This window comes from Mus caroli, chromosome 5 (genome assembly GCF_900094665.2).
Source record: "Mus caroli chromosome 5, CAROLI_EIJ_v1.1, whole genome shotgun sequence".
Taxonomy (NCBI): Eukaryota; Metazoa; Chordata; class Mammalia; order Rodentia; family Muridae; genus Mus; species Mus caroli.
This window is the reverse complement of record NC_034574.1, coordinates 84,212,373-84,231,077: the sequence shown is the minus strand read 5'-3', so window position 1 is coordinate 84,231,077 and position 18,705 is coordinate 84,212,373. Positions and strand designations below refer to the sequence as shown.

The 18,705-nt window shown below is 40.4% G+C and overlaps 1 protein-coding gene across 1 annotated transcript; it reads right to left on the bottom strand.

Annotated features, from left to right (window-relative positions):
- Positions 1-1,446: 1,446 nt before the first annotated feature.
- Positions 1,447-17,240, bottom strand: Ereg (epiregulin). Its single transcript, XM_021163927.1, has 5 exons — positions 17,058-17,240; positions 5,554-5,640; positions 3,888-4,011; positions 3,230-3,379; positions 1,447-2,396 (listed from the first exon to the last, which is right to left on the bottom strand). Exons 1-5 carry the CDS (start codon positions 17,101-17,103, stop codon positions 2,315-2,317), a joined length of 489 nt encoding a protein of 162 aa, XP_021019586.1. The 5' UTR covers positions 17,104-17,240; the 3' UTR covers positions 1,447-2,314.
- Between the last annotated feature and the right edge of the window lie 1,465 nt (positions 17,241-18,705).

Below are 18,705 nucleotides of genomic sequence, written 5' to 3'. Positions count from 1 at the left end.
TCTGACTTTTATTCCCAGCTTTGAGGTCAAAACAACAATAGCAAAAAAGATACAGAGATGTAAATTGTTCCTGAGTTCTTTAAAAACATATTTAAAAATACACAATGCTACCCCAAGCTTCTTGCATCTAGTTATGTGGTATGCCCAGGAATGCTCATAGCAGACCATGAGCATTATACCATATAATATACCAATATACCAATATCTAAAAGCCCTTTTTTCAGCTTCTGTAGAGTAACTGGATGAGTTTTAGCCCAGTTCTTGAAAAGCTTTAAACCTTTGTCTGGAGACGCTAAGGTCACTGGAAACAAGCTAGTGTTTCCTTCACCCAGTTGATGTCATTGGGCTTTCAAAATGTGCACTCACACAGGATGCTGACTGTCCTTCAGCCAAATCAAATGGCAAAGAAATATACTTTTTAGATCTCACTGACCTTCATTCCACTTTGTCCTTTTAAACATGAGTGTGCTGGTTACTACAGAAACAAAGAGCTGTCATTCTGCAAAGACTGGAGCTTGTGTGTGCCCAAGTAAGTGCACCAGAATGCCTTGTGAGCTGCTTATTCAATCTTTCCCTCATAGCAAGGCCAGGGCTTTGGATGATAGCTGTGTGAACCTTCCAGGGATTTCCATGACTGGCTCCATGGAGCATCAATGATTGGTCCCTTGGCACTTTAGAGGCCAGAGGCAACTCCTGATCTTTTTGTTACCTAAACATATGCCAGGAAAAAGGTGGAGGAAGGATTGGCCCTCCCTGACCTGGTATGTGTTCCAGGGAGATTCCACCTAAGGCTGATAATTTGGCGGGGCAGCCTCCAGGAAAAGGTGTTCTAGCAGTGGCTCTCAAGGTAACTGCACGGAATCCTGTCAGTGACTCACGAAGACCTGCAGGCTGAGAGTGGAGGCCAGCCTTCTGTCTTTCCACAAAAGCAAACAAAGGACAGAGAAATGGGACAGGCTTCTCTTTAGTTCCCATGGGTAGGGATAATGAAGTCTACATTTAAAAGCTTTCAAATGTGTTTCCCCTTTGGAAAAATAGATTGTGATTGATTTTTTTTTCCTGTATTTTCTTCACTTCCTGCATTAGGATATATGTTTTAAAATGTAGCTTTAAAATCTGAAATAAGATGTTGTCTGAACGGTGTATTGTAAAAAAAACAAACAAACAAACAAAAACAAAAACAAACAAACAAAAACAGAACAAAACAAAGAAAGAAAGAAAAACCATTTTGAATCTGGGCACAGTAATGTATGACTGTAGCCCAGGAGGTTACAGCAGGAGGGTTACCATGAGCTTGAGGCCAGTCTGGACTAGAGTGAGACTCCATGTTAAACAAACAAAACAACAACAAAACAACAACAAAAAGCAAAACCAAAAATCCTCTTGAGCATGAAATACAAAAGTACGTTTCCATATTAGACAAGATCTGGTTAGCGCCCTCCTGTATTTTAAAAATACAATTACTTTGATTTGGATTCTGCTTTAATGTTATAATTCTTCAGCAAATTCCCTATAAAAATAAATACTCTAAAATGGGGTTCAAATTTGTCTTCAGATGTGGATTTTCTGATTGATATTCAAAGCAACAACCTCACATGATACACTCTACATAGGTGGAGCAGCTAATGTTTGAGTGGGTTACCGTAGGGAACTGTCCTTTGTCCCCCTAGACACATCTGAACCCAATAGCAGAGATACTGAAGAGACATCTTGTCCAGGACTAGCTGGTTTGAAGCACACAAGTTATGTTTACCTCCTCTAAGTCCCATTGTTATTACTGTTTAATATATTCTAATAAAGTCAAAGCAATTATCACAGACATAAAAAGTAGAAAATAAATTACTTATGCAATTGATTTGACTATACTATGAGGCTCGCCAACCACTGTGCCAAGCCACAATTCAGTCAAGTCAATGATCACAGACACAAGAAGAAGAAAATAAATTACCGATGCAATGGATTTGACCATATCACTAAGCTCACAGGAATGTCACTTGCAGACACCTCCCGAGCCACAGATTGGGCATCGCTCTCTCTAAGCACTGCATCAGCTTAATGGACTTTGAAGCTTTTCAATAAAGCATCGTACTCAGGAAATTCTTACAAAAATATCAAATTTCTTTTGCTATTAAATATGTTACATATAATATATTAGGAAATATATTTCTGTCAAAAATAAAACACTTTCCAATTGTATTAAAAATATACAGTTATTGACCTAACACATGACCCAACATAAATATTATTAACATGACAAAATATTGACATCAGCCAGGCACACTGTGCATCCTTGTCCATAACTTGATGGCACTGTTCAGACTTGTGGCAGCACTGGGTCCCCTGAGGTCACTCTCTCGTATTCCTCCCTCGATTTTTTACTTTTTCGATTTTTGTACCTGTAAATAATCAGAAATGAAACAACACTGTAACTAACAGTTATAAAAACAAGCCCTGAAATAAATACATAGACTCCAGGAGCTTATGTAAAATGCCCAGACAGAGTAGGTTTGGGTCAGGTAATGGGTAAAGCAAGAAAGCAAGAGAATGGTGTCCCATTGTCCAACCGTTTAGGTAAGAAATGGACATGGTGACACAGTTAACACTGTAAAAGTGTTTCTCCCAGGGCTTGACATGGGCATAAAGCTGAGAAATGACAGGAGTGACGCTCCAGCATCTTTCTCTATCAGTTTCTCTCACCTGTATTAAGTTCTGGTACATATAGTGAGGAAGGCATTATCATCAGAGAGCTGCCTAGCACAAAATCTAAACAATGACTTTCTGGGGAAAAAAATCTCTACAATTTGTACCAACTTCAAACTAATAAAAATAATCTGCAAACACTTTTATTAACACTATTATTCTAGTATTCTCAATTTCACAGGTCCAGTCAAAGTAAAAACCTTGACAATCTTTAGTTATATTTCTTTTTAGTTATCATTTTGTAATAATACCACTCACTGTAAGGGGAGAACCCTAATTATTATAGGATGAGAATTTCTGTCTGTATGTTATGAATAAATTATGTTCCCTACTTGAGTTTTACATGCACATAGGCAGGAAGTAGAGGTCAGTGACCGAATGAAACCCCGGTGCTATGCAGCAAAACATCTTTGCTAGTAAGACAACGCAGATTCCACTTTGTTCCTCTCATACTAAGTTTACATTTTAACCAGTTGATAGATCTGTGTTTTGGTAATTAAAAAAAAGGCTATAAAACTAACTGGCTTACCATCTGCAGAAATAGTATATGCATCCAGCGGTTATGATGAGAAACAGGAAAATGAGAATCACTGTCAATGCAACGTATTCTTTGCTCAAGGGTTGGTGAACAGTTAGAAAGAAGTGTTCACATCGCAGACCAGTGTAGCCCACTTCACATCTAAAAGAGAACAACAGCAAAGAAAACCAATTATTTTAAAACGAGATCATGCTATGAGTTAGCATTACAAGAACTAAGTCCCCACTGCAATATAAGAAACCAGGATGATTTGTTAAAAGTTATAAAAATGAATTCAAAAATGGAATGCAGAGTTAACTCAATATTAGTAAACTAGCTCTACACAGCATCTAGTTCAAACTATAGCAGCAAAAGGACAATGGGTGTAGCTGCTGAGGTACTGGTCGTCTAGAATTTCATATATATGCATATATGGATATGCCATTGTAATGAGGGGAGGCATGTGAATTTCCCCTCGTTCTTATCTACCCCAAAGTATCTGTCCAGACTGAAACAGTCTACTTGTTTCCTAATTTTGAAGAAGTAATAAAAATTTTAATAGTATCTATAAAATACGTTTCAACAGCCCATAGAATCTATTAACTACAGAAGAGGCGAGGAAAGTGCAGGGTTCAGAACTGTCATTGCATGCTCAGTTTGGTCACTTCACCTGCAGTATTTCTCACTCATGTCCACCACGTAGATGCAATGGCCATGCAAGCAGTAGCCGTCCATGTCAGGACTACACTTTGTAATCAGCACTTGAGCCACACGGGGATCGTCTTCCATCTGAACTGTGAAAGGAATGGAAAGTTTAATGACTTGTGTTCAGGGACTCTGGCTGTATAGCTATCCTTTCTCTAAGCAACTTCAGCAGACAGGTCAGGGGTTAACAGTGGAGAATTTTCAGGGCGAAGGCATTACTCAACTTATCACATTTCCCACAGCCAATAAACAAACACCCGAACATACAATAAATAGGCTAAACAAAATGAATTTTGAGGATATAATTCTCAAAAGTCAGACAGGCAGGTAGGCAGACACACACACACACACCCTCCATGCTTGGATCATTCCCTTCCCCCAGGTAAAACTTGTCTTTTGTTTGCTTGTTTTCTGAAGTCCCCAAGCAATTCTGAAATTCCTTACTTAAAAAAAATAATTAAATTATGAGTTGAAAACATTAATTAGTTCAGGAGAGTTTAATTCTAAAATAAGCCTTGGTTGGATGTATATTTCCAAATCATTGAGATTATCAACCAAGAAACCACTCTTGAACATCTCTTGAATGGATACCTGACCATGAACTAGACAAATTTTGAAATAGAGAGTCTTCTAAGAAAATACAGCAGTTAATGTAAGAGTTTTTATTATTTATGATGGAGGCAATGTAGGTCCATTGGCAGAGCATGTGTCTAGAATGCACAAAGTCTAAGTTCAATCCATACCACCATTTGAACTGGATATAGTGGTACCTTCCCTACTGCCGAGGTAGGTACAGAATGGTTCAAGGTTAGCCTCACCTACATAGGTGTTTGAAGCCAGCCTGGGAAACATGAGATCTGTCGATCTGATCTGTCTCATGTGTGTGTGTGTGTGTGTGTGTGTATGAATAAAGAAAACAATGATTTACCTAAAGTATTTAGAAAATTCTCCAAAGAAAGCATTCCTGCCCAAATAACTACCCATAAAAATCAAAACAAATCAAACAAGCAAACCAGTGATGGAAGGAGATTGACAAAATTCCAGAAACCTTGGTGGCAATGGACAAGAAAGAAGTAGAAAACCTAGAACCATTCTTTGGATTTAGTATTTCACTCAGAGCAAAGCACGGAGAGTTAGTTCTCCTGGCCTATGTTGCCCATGGGGGATCAATGGCTGTCTATCATTCACCTTTGTATTTCTACCTTAACATAGTGCTGATCACACTAGGCACTCTATGGATGCTTCCTGAGACCTATGGCTGAAACAGAAGGGGAGTATTCATTCCTCTTTCATGGCACATCTACCAAGAGAGAACATGTTGTGTATGGAGTTTGCATTTTCCTGTTCTTCATAGGATCTGGCCCTTCAAATCTTTTCCAATAGTAGCTTTATACTCAATATGATTTGTTTTGGTTTCCATGCTTCCAAAACCCAAATCTTTATAACTACATGCCTGATCTTTCTCCCCTTCTTATTCCTTCATGTAATTTCTCCAGATTTCTAATTAATTGTTAGGTTAAAATGGATAAGGCAGGTGTCTCTTCCTAGTGCTTCATTAGCATGTATTTATATTGACATTTTATTTGAAAATGTGTACAAGTTTGATGTCACTTTCATGACCATAGACTTACCTAAGGCTGTACAATTATCCTCGAATTCTCCTGGGATACATGATGGGATCACGGTTGTGCTGATAACTGCTTGTAGAAGGTGGGAACCTAGTTATGGAAGAAAATCAAATATGCAATTAGTGCTGCGAGGAAAGCAACTTTCGTTACAGTTCTGCATGTCTTTGGGATGTATTGGAATTTTTGTTTTAAGAAGTTAGTTCATCAAAGTGATGACAGACTGTTAAGGAAACAGTCATATAATTCGCAAAATATAATCTAGATAAAATGAGAATATTGTTGCCCCTTTTGGTTCATGTGGACAAGCTCCAGCATTGTCTACATACAGTGAACTTACAGATACCCAGGTCCCTTTCACAAAGCAGCATAGGATTTGTCCATAACTTGAATTTGTCTTCTAGTGTAACCTAAATCATCTCCAGGTTACATCCTAAACCTAATACAATGTAGATGCTATATGGTATCTGTTGGACTGTGTTGTTATGTTCAGGACAGTCAGTATTCTCCAGTATTTTGAACCCATGGATACAGGAGGACCATGTGTGGGTCTTATCTAGTCCTGGAAGAAGCTGCTGAAGTATGCCAAGCTGTGCAAGCCCTAGCGACCAGTCTTTGTCAGCACAGCGAACTTCCAAACAACTGCCTCATTCAGTAAAAAGATAAACGGTAGAAATTAGGCATCAGAATGACTCAGACCACTTCTGAATTGTATGGGGAACATAATAAGAAGAGCCTTTTACTTCTATACGCATCCACACAAGAGCATTTCACCTCTCTTGTTTCACCTTTGTGTGTTTGAACACCCATCTTTTTTCTGAACTGTAGGAGTTACTATTATAGAGTCAAGAGCTGTGCTAGCAGTAACAGGCGCAAGGGGCTGACCTCATAGGTGCACTGCTTGGAGATACCGTTCTGCTCATTTTATCTATGCTATCTCACTTTATGCTGTCAAAGGTGCTAAGGAAGAAACTATTAATTCCATCAGACATACAAGAACTGAGCATGCGGAGTTTAAACAACTTCCCCTGGTGATGCACATTACATGGGCCACAGGACAGAATTTGGAAATGGGTAGTAATATTGAATGTGATGATTATCCCATGGAACACACTACAGAAGCTGATGCATAATTTACATCACCTCAAAAGGAATGGGGAAATGAGAATGTCATGAGAAAACCTGAGCACAGTAACTCTCTTCCCCAACTCTCAATTGTTCTTACAGACTTTTCAGGAGACTGAATGGATTCTTCTCTCCCCCCACCCCACCCCCGGAACACCAGATTTATCAGAGATTCCCATAAATATTCCAGTCAACCTCTAGCCTGTAGTTTGAATGAACTATCCAGTTTGAATGAACTGGTTTATAGTAAGAGTATAAATCTCTATAATTTGTCATTTAAATACATCATTTAATCCATAGGGAAAAGGTGATTTTTCTCCTTGATCAGAGGAACTTTGGGCTTACTAATCAGACTGCACATGAGGGTGTTCTAAACATCAAGACACAGATCGACATCAAGTACAACCTCATGGTTCCTACTCCCTACCATGTTTCAAACTGGACCCAACTCAAGACCTAAAGACTCAGTTTTATATTCTCCCATTGGTTTGGAAACCTTGAAAGTTGTAAATCAGTGGCCTGCCACCTTCCTAACGCTGAGATCATTTAATGCGGTTCCTCCCGTTGTGGTGACCCCCAACCATAAAATTATGTTTGCTGTTACTTCATAACTGTAATTTTGCTACTGTTATGAATTACAATATAACTATCTGATATGCAGACAGCTGATAGGAGGTGACCCTATGAAAGGGTCATTATCCCTCCAAAGGGGTCATGACCCACAGGTCAAGAACCACTCATCGAGAAGCATCTGCTCCCTGGCCATGCTTCTCCAATCAACATGGATTGCTTTGATAGGCCAAAGTTAATCTTTCTTAAATGACTGAAAAGAAAACAAAACAGAGAGAGAGAGAGAGAGAGAGAGAGAGAGAGAGAGAGAGAGAGAGAAAGAAAGAAAAAAGAAAGAAAGAAAGAAAGAAAGAAAGAAAGAAAGAAAGAAAGAAAGAAAGAAAGAAAGAAAGAAAGAGAAAGAAGGACCAAAGTCTTTGTACTGTCAGTTCAAAGATGAAAACTGTTTTCACATAGTTGCAGAATGAAGTGTATGAATTGGAGGAGGAGCTGGAGTCTCGTCCACATTACTTTCATTCCATTTCTTGATAGTTTTACCATGCACTGTACTGAAGACCCCTTTAACCTAGACAGTCTCCTCAACAAAAACTGGACTTCTGACTGTGTGTGATTTTATCCTTAACACTCCCCCACCCCACCCCACCCCCACACACAATCAGCTCTTCCCTGTTATTCCTGGAGGAGACATTTCAATTCTCAATCCAGGAAAGTACCTTTTTTTTGGGGGGGGGGGCTGGGACACGAGTTTCTCTATCCAAGCGCACCATCCTTTATTTAGAAGTCACACAGACAAGAAAGGTGCTGATGTTAAGATGAGTATGCCCTGCTTAAGACTGCTGTCAAATGCTACCTGTCCCTGCTGTAAGCTGCAGCTGATCCCAACCGGTGCTCTGTACTGTTCCATTGTTGTTTATTACGGCTTTGATAAGTTATTAGTTCATCTTCTATTATAAGCTTTGAATTGCTTAGGCCGTGGGTGAAATATTTGTCTTTGTACATTGTAGTGTTTAGCCTAGGGTGTGCACCTCCTGGAACACTAGCCTTCCCTGGCCTGGGATGCTCGTGTGGAGACGGTTCATTGGTTGGGCAGTTTCTGTGTGACTTGCTGTGGTAATCCACCAGCCAAACAGTTTACAGATGAAATCGTAAATAATTATGTTAAAGTGGGAGATCATGCCAGTGATTGACAAAAGTGAGTCTAAATCATCTATCTCCATATACAGGTGTGCCTGACACAGGACTTCGGAACGTTGAATGGAGGGATGAATGTGGTAATTAGGAGATTGAAAAGCCCACCCACAGAGAACTGTGATATCAATGCCTGTCACTTTTGCAAAGTGTTGAGTAGTAGACTGAAAGCACTGCCCATGGTTGGTAAGCATTCTGTCACTAGCTACAATCACAGCCCAGTAGTCATTGTTTTAAGTTGTACAGGGAGGGAATATACCCTAGTGTCATGTCCATATAGTTCCTTAAGTTTTTAAGTCTTAAGTTTTTCATGATTTTAGTGGGTTTGTGTATAACAATCTGTGGTTCAATTGTAAATATTTTATTTAAGGTTTTCTTTCCTTATAATGAACTCCTGCTAAAAAAGTCATACACTGGGTTAAACACTTTGGATCATGCCTGTGTTAAAATCAGATGTAATGACAATTCCTGGTTACTAAGATTCTGATGAAGTCTATGCAAGGTGACAGAGGTAGATGGTCTATAAATGCAAACTTGTGCTTAGAATTTCAACTTCACCCCAAAAAGCAAAGGCCAAAACCACTTGAAGACTATTATCTGGGTCATAGCCCCAAGTGGGTTTAAGAATTTAATGTTCTCTCTTCATCTCCCCGTCACATTTTGGAGACTGCATTTCAGTGAAATCTCAAACACACCAGCAGGAAATGGAACCACTGACTCACAGGATGCAATTCGCCTCTTCCCCATGAGTCAGGGCCCAACCTACACCCTTAAGCAATGATGGGGACCGTGCGTGTGCGTGGGAGAGTCTGAGTGCTGTCGCCGGAATGGGGATAGCCCTGATAGCCGGGAGCCCTGGAGTGCTAGGACCTGTTTGACCAATAGTCAGGCAGAATACCTGACATACAAAATTTTCTCATTGCCTACAGTTTCTTCTGACCTGCTTCCTAGTGAGGACAGAGGGGCTCACAGAGACCAAAGGAGAGGAAATTGGGATTCTGGGACTGAAGGGATGGCCAAGTCAGCAAAACATCCCCAAGCCTCAGGAAGGAAAAAATAAATAGATAAAAAAATATTAAAAAATTCAAATAAAAAAGGCTTCTTTAAAAAGCAATCAAGCAAATGAAAATGGTCTAAAATAAATGATATTAGTGAATGAGAGGCATTCACCTTCTTTTTCCAATGAAATCTTGTAGAATATTTTAGACCAAAAAAGCAGTATTTGCCTGGCCCAATAGGGTAGGCAAATCTGCTTTGAATCCTTCCCAAGGTCACACCAGCTGGCCTGCCCTGGAGCTATTTGGTTTGCCATTTTCTTCCAAGGTGGGGTTATAGAATTTCTTGATAGCAGTTGATCTATTGGATCTTGTGCACTTAGAAAAAGTGAAGGAAAAATTCTGTTCATATGGAACCCACCAACAGAATAGTTTGCAGATGAAATCGTATAAGAAGATATGAAAATGTGAGATTGCACCAGTGAATCTGTCCAACCATGTCATGAAAGGATCTGTTTTCTGTCCTGTACAGTGACAATCTGTATTTCAGAGAATATGTGTGTATATTCTTATGCTTTATATATACTTGAGCATCATATAGATAACTGAAAAAACTTCATTTGAAATGAAACATCACAAGTGATTGATACAATACAGATATCCAGATGTTTGTTTTAATTTTGAGTTTTAAGAGGTCCAAGAAATTTTCCTTGGCAAGTGGCAAGGAAGGATTTAATATAACATCCCTTCCAATGATATGCATTAACCTTTACTCCATAGTATCAGTAGGAGCTTCTAAACCATACCCTAAAGTGTTTTTACATTTGAGATATCTTGTGATACAGTGCTAAAGGAAAACGCTGAGGAAAAATTATATATTTTCCATAATGAGGGAGAATCTGAAGAACTCTTGTATTTGGGGTAAAATATTAGTCTTGGTGTCCAGGAACTTTATGACTTAGAATTCTAAAGATGACCTACAGTTCTCCTACAAGCTGAGAATGCATCTGTAGAGTATTACTTTAACTCTATTGGAATCTTTCCTTGAGACAGTTTAACATGGGGGGATACTTTTTACAGCCTTGTGTAAATGTGTGTCCTTCTTTCTGGCTTCTACTTTTGTTGATTCAAACTGAACATGTAAACATCTAATTTTGAACAAGAAGCTCCATAAAGGATCAACAGCTGGATTCTAGTGTTGTTGTTTGGGGTCTTTTTACTGTAGTCACAGTGATGACTGTAGTCATGATGATGACTGAAGCTTTGACTATTTTGTGACATTTCTTCCAGCATTTACTTTCACTGTACATGCTGGAGGCCAAACATGAATCTTTTCACAAGGATAAAGTTTTAATCAGTGAACACACGCAGGCCCTCACACAAGAAAATGACTATAGATGATGTCATCTAAGCACCCTTTGATATTGTTTTAAAAGACAAGTTCTCTCTATGCAGCCGAGGCCAGTCTCAAATTTTCAAACATCCTCTCACTCTAACTGTTCCTGGAAATACAGGCATGTGCTATTACGTTGTCATGAATGGGTCATTTTAAAAACTTGAAGATAACTTATTTTCACCCAGAGCAGTTACATACTATAGAGCACATATCAAGAGGTACTCAAGTCTTCCCTTTCATGAAGATGTAGTTTGTGAATATATAGCTTTGGTTTGCATTGAAGAATTAGACTTCAGTGAGAGGCACATACACAAGAAGGGTTTAGCTAGAAGAAGAAGAAAAGGAAGAAGAAGGAGAAGAAGAAGAAGAAGAAGAAGAAGAAGAAGAAGAAGAAGAAGAAGAAGAAGAAGAAGAAGAAGAAGAAGAAGAAGAAGTCAGCTCATCTCATACTTCTTTCTAGTTGGTTACATGAATGAAATATTTATTCAATACATATCTATTGAGCACTTTCTATTTGTGAAGCTTTGAACATGATGGAAAAAGACATAGTTCTCATCCTTCATAGATTCAATGGAGTTCTACACGTAGGGTGAGAATGAAGAAAACAGACTACATGAAGAATGGTAAGGATTCAGTCAGAACACACCAGGGTTACAGGACCTGTGTGTGTGCAGGAAGCAGGCAGGACATCCCATTTGTGCGTGAATGGATAAAGGGTGGACTTTCTAAGTGATTGGATTTGAATCTGAACATCGTACATCACCTTTATGTGTGCATGGGTTCTGGAAGGAGCTGATGAAGCCCGTTTGGAAATCAAATGAGATATTATTGTATAAATGGGACCTTTTTACATGTTCCAAAGAAATAATATGGAGCAAAAACAAGAAACCTGGGGAACAATTAGGCTGACAGAAATGGTCAAGGAAAGAGAAAAATAAATTGGAGGGAATGGGCAAGTTTAGCATTGTGAATGGCAGAAGAGTAACAAGAGGAGCAGGGGGTCAGCTGTGCAATGTCTGAAGAAACAGGCATTGCTAAGCTTATAGGTTTTGTGATGCTGACATTAAACAGGACTTTGCTCATGTTAGGCAAACATTCTCTCATGGAACCCCCAACGATGACTCTTAAAACACTAGAAGTGGTACCCAGGCCCCCACTACTATGAACATCTTGGTAATTCAACCTGTGAATTAAGGGAGACAATAAAAGCATAGCTGCATATGTATCGAAAGATGGCCTAGTCGGCCATCACTGGAAAGAGAGGCCCATTGGACTTGCAAACTTTATATGCCCCAATATAGGGGAATGCCAGGGTCAAAAGAATGGGAATGGGTGGGTAGGGAAGTGGGGGGCGCTATAGGGGACTTTTGGGATAGCATTGGAAATGTAACTGAGGAAAATATGTAATAAAAATATTAAAAATTAAAAAAAAAGCATATGTTCAATCAGTGGTTCTCAACCAGGGCTAATTTTATCAGCCAAGGATGTTTGAAGAGGTCTGGAGAAGTTTCTAATTGTCACAGTGGGAGTTGCTACTGTCATCTAGCAGCTAGAATCCTGGTTTGCTGCTAAGCACCCTGCTGTGCTCAGGCCAGCCCACCACAGAGAACTAACCCATTCATGGCTAAAGTGTCAGTGCCAAATATCCTGCACCAGGCTCCTGAGATATGGGCTCCAGGTCTGGCTCAGTCCATTTATTTTATCTCCCTGCTAAGAAATTCCTTACCTCTAGAAACAGAGAGCAGTGAGAGAGGTCAGATGGAGGGAGGTGCAGGGTTTGAATTAAATGACTCCTCATTCTCCTACTGGTTATCCATCATTCCTTCTCCTCACTATGCAATATCCACCCCCTCCTTTTCTCTTCTGCCTCTCTGTCCCTGCCTCTCTCACTCTCTTTGCCTCCCTACCTCCCTCCCCCTCCCCTCTCTCTCCATCTCCCTTTTACTCTTCCTTTCCTCACTCTTTCCCACTACACACACACACACACACACACACACAGAGAGAGAGAGAGAGAGAGAGAGAGAGAGAGAGAGAGAGAGAGTACAGGAAATACACAAAGTTGGGTAAGTATAACCTCAGTGAATAGTCTATAACCAGAGAGTCAGGCATACAGGGGTGGGAGATTAAATGGGCACTGACCATAGGATTTTTCAAAATCTGTCAATTAATTTCAAGATATCTTTTGTCTCAGGTGCACTGGTCAAAGAAAAATGTATTGATGAGAAATGAATAAGGTTTTAATCTAGTTATGAATCCAGCCAACACGGATATTTAACATAAACTGTTACTTCCTTACGCCCCCACTGGTTCTGTTTAGATACAGACTTATTCTTAGGTATGATGTGAATAGCCCCAGAGAAAGAGGTTGGCTCAATGGTGGTATGGCGTGTGTGCTTCATCACTAAGCCTTTCAATTACAAACTATAAAGTCCTGATACCCAATAAATGTGTATGTATACACAAGCCTGTGTGTCAGTAACTTCCATATCTCATATTTTTAATTCATAATTTTGACCTAAGAGTCAGTAACCTTTTTTCAGAACAAATGTCAGATGATCTTGAGTATTAGAAATAGCATGCTAGTTAATGAAATCATTACTTTAACCTAGAATGCAACTGAACCTTTATCAGCTCTCTAGCTAGACCAGACGTACACCAATGGTATCACCAGAGGACACAAAGTCTTTTGCATTACCTCATTAAAAATAAAAATGTCCCAGGATTGCATTGGCATACCAAGGCTGTCAGGTGGCTCCTCTCTAAGATTCTTGCCTGTCACAGCTTTGGGGAACCTTCCATTGTCTTCCAGTGGAATGCTCCCAACAGCAATTATAGCCACATTAATAGACAATTTACATAAGCCTATATTTAGAGTACAAATGAGGAAGGCACACCTCAATGTGTGGTCTCTTAAGAAAGGACGCCTACCTTCTGCCTCTCTACAGAGAATAGAAGATTCATAAAACTGGCAAGAAAATTAACAATTACATAAAGACACAAGGAACAGAAATGTAAGATACTCTCTTCCTGACTACCTTAGTTGATATATATTTTGGAAAGTAAGAGAAATAAGAGATTCTGCCAGCTTCAATGACTACTTCATAATGAAGCTCATGTCAGAGATCTATATGAATAAAATTAAACCTTCTAGGTCAAAATCATAAATTATAAACGTGATATGAAAGCTATTGAATTGACACAAGCTTGTGTGCACATACACATCATACACATATACATACATGTGTGCATGCATACATATATGCATACATACTATGAATATTATATTTAAAAGTCAACTAATTTAGCCCAGGTTGAAAGGATAGATAAGTGTTTTTTTTCCTCTGTCTGGTTTGGCTCCAGAAGTGAGCCCACATTGAGTAGGTTCCATTTCCAGGACAGTCCTAGTTAACTCTGGAGTTTCTCTATTAGAACCTGTTCTTTTGACTTCCCTTTTGCCTTTGAACCCAATGACTACTGACACCTGCTGAAGAGTGGCCTTGAACTTTGTCTTTTGGCCCTAGTCTACTAGTCTTTCTAAGGTATTTGATATTGCTGAGTCTTAGTGTCTGCATTGACCAAAAGTACACCATTATATCTGGCTTTATTCAGTGATTATTCAAGGATAAAATGGGGTGATAGGGTTTAAGATGCTTAACACAAAACATGGCCAGCCCACAGCAGGCATTTGGTAATAGCTGCTTTTTGTCTTGCCTCCTGGATTTGGATTCCAGTGCCAAACTGGACACCCCAATTATCTAAGCTGCTCAAGTGTCGAGACAATGCAAAAGGCACCTGGGGTATGGGTCAAAATTCAGACAGGAGAGTCCCTTCAGCATGCCTTCTTCCCAGGTGTGTCATCTCAGGTTATGCCAACAGTCTGGCAGATCATAAACTCCCAGGGTCAATAGAAGGCAACCCTGCCGTCTCACTGAGATTCTGCTTCTCGTAGTTTTGAGAAAGATCATTTACTCTGCTTAATTCTTTCACCATGTAATGAAGCCACACCAAATTGGCTGTGGAGATGCCACTCATGAATATCCTCAAAACCCCATTTGAACAGGAATGAGAATTTCTGACCTCAGCTCAGGCCTCACTACACATAGCTGCCAACTGCAGAGCTCAAAATTAAAAAAAAAAAAAAACAAAAAGTCTCACCCTCTCTCTGATCTCACAAGATCAGAAGGGACAAGACAGCTGTACACTTACCGATTATTCAGAAAACCATTCATAGCTGAGCTATGTCCACCCTTTTACTTTTAATGCTCATTTAACTAAAAATGCTAGTCAACTTAGACCTGGCCTCTCCCAACTTACCATGTTTTGTCTGGGAACGTGGGTTGGTTTCCTTGTACACAAAACAAGAGCATGGATCTCAAACTTTTGCAAATGTAATAGTAGTGAAATGGCTGTATGTAGTAACTACTTGAGACTGCATACATTAGGGATGGGAAGTCTCTCAGAATCATAAATGCACAGGCATTCCACAAAAGCAATAAAAGTATGCGTAAGTCTAAATTATCACTTTCCTTAGAGGGGCAAAGTCTGATTTCTAGGCAATCTTTTCTTTAAGGAGGAGTATAAATTCCAATATCAAGTGGCTCTTTCTTTCTTTCTTTCTTTCTTTCTTTCTTTCTTTCTTTCTTTCTTTCTTTCTTTCTTTCTTTCTTTCTTTCTTTCTTTCTCCTTCTCTATGCTTTGGACTGAAACAATAAGACCTGCCTACATACCAGGCTATAAAGATACAACCTAGAACTCCAAACAGGAACTTTTCTAGTGACAAGAAGGATCTCAACAGACTGGGAGAACAGAAACTGACCTAGCTCATTTGGAATCGGGCTTGGCGCCTGATGAAACAGGTGAACTGTAATTAAGGACTGCAATAAAGGAGTTAAGCACTTTCATGACAACAAAAACACACACAGCACACCCCGCACTAGGCGGCTAGCAACCCCATTATTCACAGACTCTTGCTATCCCACATTAGCATATCCACTGAGATGCACAGAATAGACAGTTGCATTGTCCGAATACACCTTGTAAGTGGAAAAACAAAGTCACTCCACCACTGTGACCTTTAGGTTCATGCCTAACTTGAGGAAGACTGTCACCGTTTGGAGTTTATCCTTTTCAGAGACCTTAAACTAAACACAGTGAAGCCACATTGCTTAAAATTGCTCTTCTAGCAAGGCATTCTTAGCTCATTTTTGACAGAAACCACAGATCCAGTTTCTACTTGGGTTCTTGCCCTTAAACGTGTAATCTCTAAGTATGCATAGTATGTACTTCATTAGGGTTCCCAACCCCTGTAAGGCGTGTCAAAATCATAATTTAACTGTCGCATCCTGCACAGGAAGTGTCTCAGTGAAATTTGTCTCATTGCAAGTTTAAGAAGAATGTTGGATTGATAACTTTTATTTCCTTATTAAAACGTTCATCTATTGGGAAAGTTTATATATAAGTCTTAAATCATCTGGCACTTAAGAAATTAGGGACAATTGGTTAAACAAAATAAATCGAGAGAGAGAGAGAGAGAGAGAGAGAGAGAGAGAGAGAGAGAGAGAGAGAAACTTTGCAAATAATGGGATTCCTACATTCGTGCCCCTGTCCACAAGAGCTAACTCATTTCAAACAAGAAAACTATCCATAAAACAAACAAAAACCTCTCTAAACTACCCATCTTTAAGCCTGGGAGGCAGGGGCTGCTGGGGAAAGCGGCAGGTGAGAAGTTTGTTGGCAGTTGCTTCCTGGACCTGACCAGGTAGCCTTGAACCCAGCAGCCCTGCTGGAGCAGCCACATTCCAGAGCCCCCTGGTTGTAAACCGGTCCTTTGCACAAAGGTCTCTAGCAGGCTGAAGCAATCTCTTCCTGCCCCACCCCAAGAAAGTAAATCATCTATCAGAGATACTGTCCATACCTTTGGGGTTCTAGAACTGCCTCATTTTCAAAAGAAGGGGGGGGGGGGAAGAAAACCTTTTAAACTTTAAAAAAAATTTTTCAGTAAAATTGATATTAATTCATGCATAACATAAGCTAGTCATGAATTTATTGACAAAACGCAACTTCAACCGACCAAGTCGCACCATCCCGCACTTCCCCAGCCCCGCCAGTGGGAAAGACAGACTCACAGACGACATCCTCTTAGACTGAGCGCACTTTAACAACTCCATACTTGTCCTATGACAAATGCACCGCGCCTTCCTCCCCCTCTTCTCCTCTTGGGGGCGTCGAGGGCTTACCTAGACAAAGCAGCGGCAAGACCCAAGAGGCAGGGAGCGTCTCCATCCTTCTATCTAGGTGCAGCTTGCGGAGTGCGCGGCGGCCGGCAGGAGCAAGGTGCCTGTGGCTGAGTTGGAACCGAGCTGATCCAGGTACCAGAGCCCACCAAGTCGCTGTGACTCTGAGCAGCCAGGCAAGTGAGCTGAACTACCCGGCGCGGCGCAGCGACCTTTATAAGTCTGGGGAGGTGCTTAGGCACGCGAGGACTTACTAGCGGGTTGTCCAGGGTTTCCTAATGCCACCCCCCGGGGGGAGGAGTGGTGGCCAGCGGAGGACTGGCCAGATGTCATCCTCCCTCTCAGAAACACCTGAGAGGAGGGTTTCAGGAATGAATGTCCTTCTAGTGTGGCTACTCCCCAAATTTTTCCATCCTCCCTGTCTTCGGACTCAAGCCCCGAGGAGGTGGGGAGCTTGGACCAGATGGGTTGGTTTGCTCTATGGGGTCATCTGCCGGGTAGTGGGTGGCTTTAGTTGCTGTGGGTGACTGTTGTAGTCAGGGCTGTGTTTCCAGCGCATACTTTTGGAGAGTTGAGTTGCCAACTCAGGCCGGAATAACTCCCTGTTTGGGAACATACTTGAAGCATGTCACTGGCTCCAGAGCTCTCTGCTCCTATTCAAATGCCCGGAAATGCCTTTCACCCTCACGCCTTCCTTCTCAGCCCCTCAGCTTGCAATGTGATTCAGACATTTATCACCTCAAAGTCTTGTAATTATGAAGAAAGCCCTATATTGTTTGTCCGTTCTGTCCTATTTGCTATCTATTGGCAAATTTTTTGAGTTAACAACTACAAACACTGCCTTAATCCAGCACTCCTTGCTACAACTTTCGAGTTCTCTGTGCCTGTCTCAAATGCAAACTGAACCTGTCCTTACCTGAGCTCGCACTAGTTTGTCAGACAAATTGGCTAACCACCTCACCATTTCTGCTTCTTCGCAGTTTCCTCACATTGCTGATGGAGTCATACTTGGGAGAAAGGCTGCCTTTTATGAGGAACTTGGCGAATTAGTCTATTTAGCGTGGTTCTCGGGGCCTGGGATGTGTGAGTCCACAGGGATCTCCTCTGGTTTGAGATACCTTTTCCCTTGATTCATAGAATCTAGATTAGGCCCTGCGCTTCTGGTTGAATGACTGTGTATGCTTTGATTTTTATTTATAAGTCTGGTTTTCATGTCTGTACAGACATAGGGGTTTTTCCTCCCTCTGGGTTTTAGTTACAATCCTCTGGAGAGATCAGGAATAGTCAATTTAACACACAAAGAGATTGGGATGGAAAATGGAATCTGAACAATTTTAGCCTAATACATTTGTTGATTTTCTAGCTCAAATTAGAAAATGGATTGTTTATAAATTCTTTTTTCCTGTTATTCTCTCTCCCTTAAGTCAAGGTCTTTGAGTGTCCGCACATTTTGTTGTTGGAAAGAAATACTGCATTCTTTTCATGGTGAAGATTTAAACATTTGAATGGAAATCCTTGAATAGCCTGCTCAGTCTTTCTACCCTGGCTCATGGGTGAAGGAGACTTAAGACTAGTTAATTATTGGAGAAGATAAAGGGCGTGTTAACACAGTGCCTAGAAGGTCAGTGCTCCCTGAAAATTCCCACTCTTA

Coding starts and splice junctions, on each gene's coding strand:
- Ereg (XM_021163927.1), bottom strand. CDS start 17,103: ATGGAGACGCTCCCTGCCTCTTGGGTCTTGCCGCTGCTTTGTCTAG. Junction 5,641..17,057: donor CTTGCCGCTGCTTTGTCTAG/GTAAGCCCTCGA, acceptor TTCCATAACTAG/GTTCCCACCTTCTACAAGCA. Junction 4,012..5,553: donor GGATAATTGTACAGCCTTAG/GTAAGTCTATGG, acceptor TTCCTTTCACAG/TTCAGATGGAAGACGATCCC.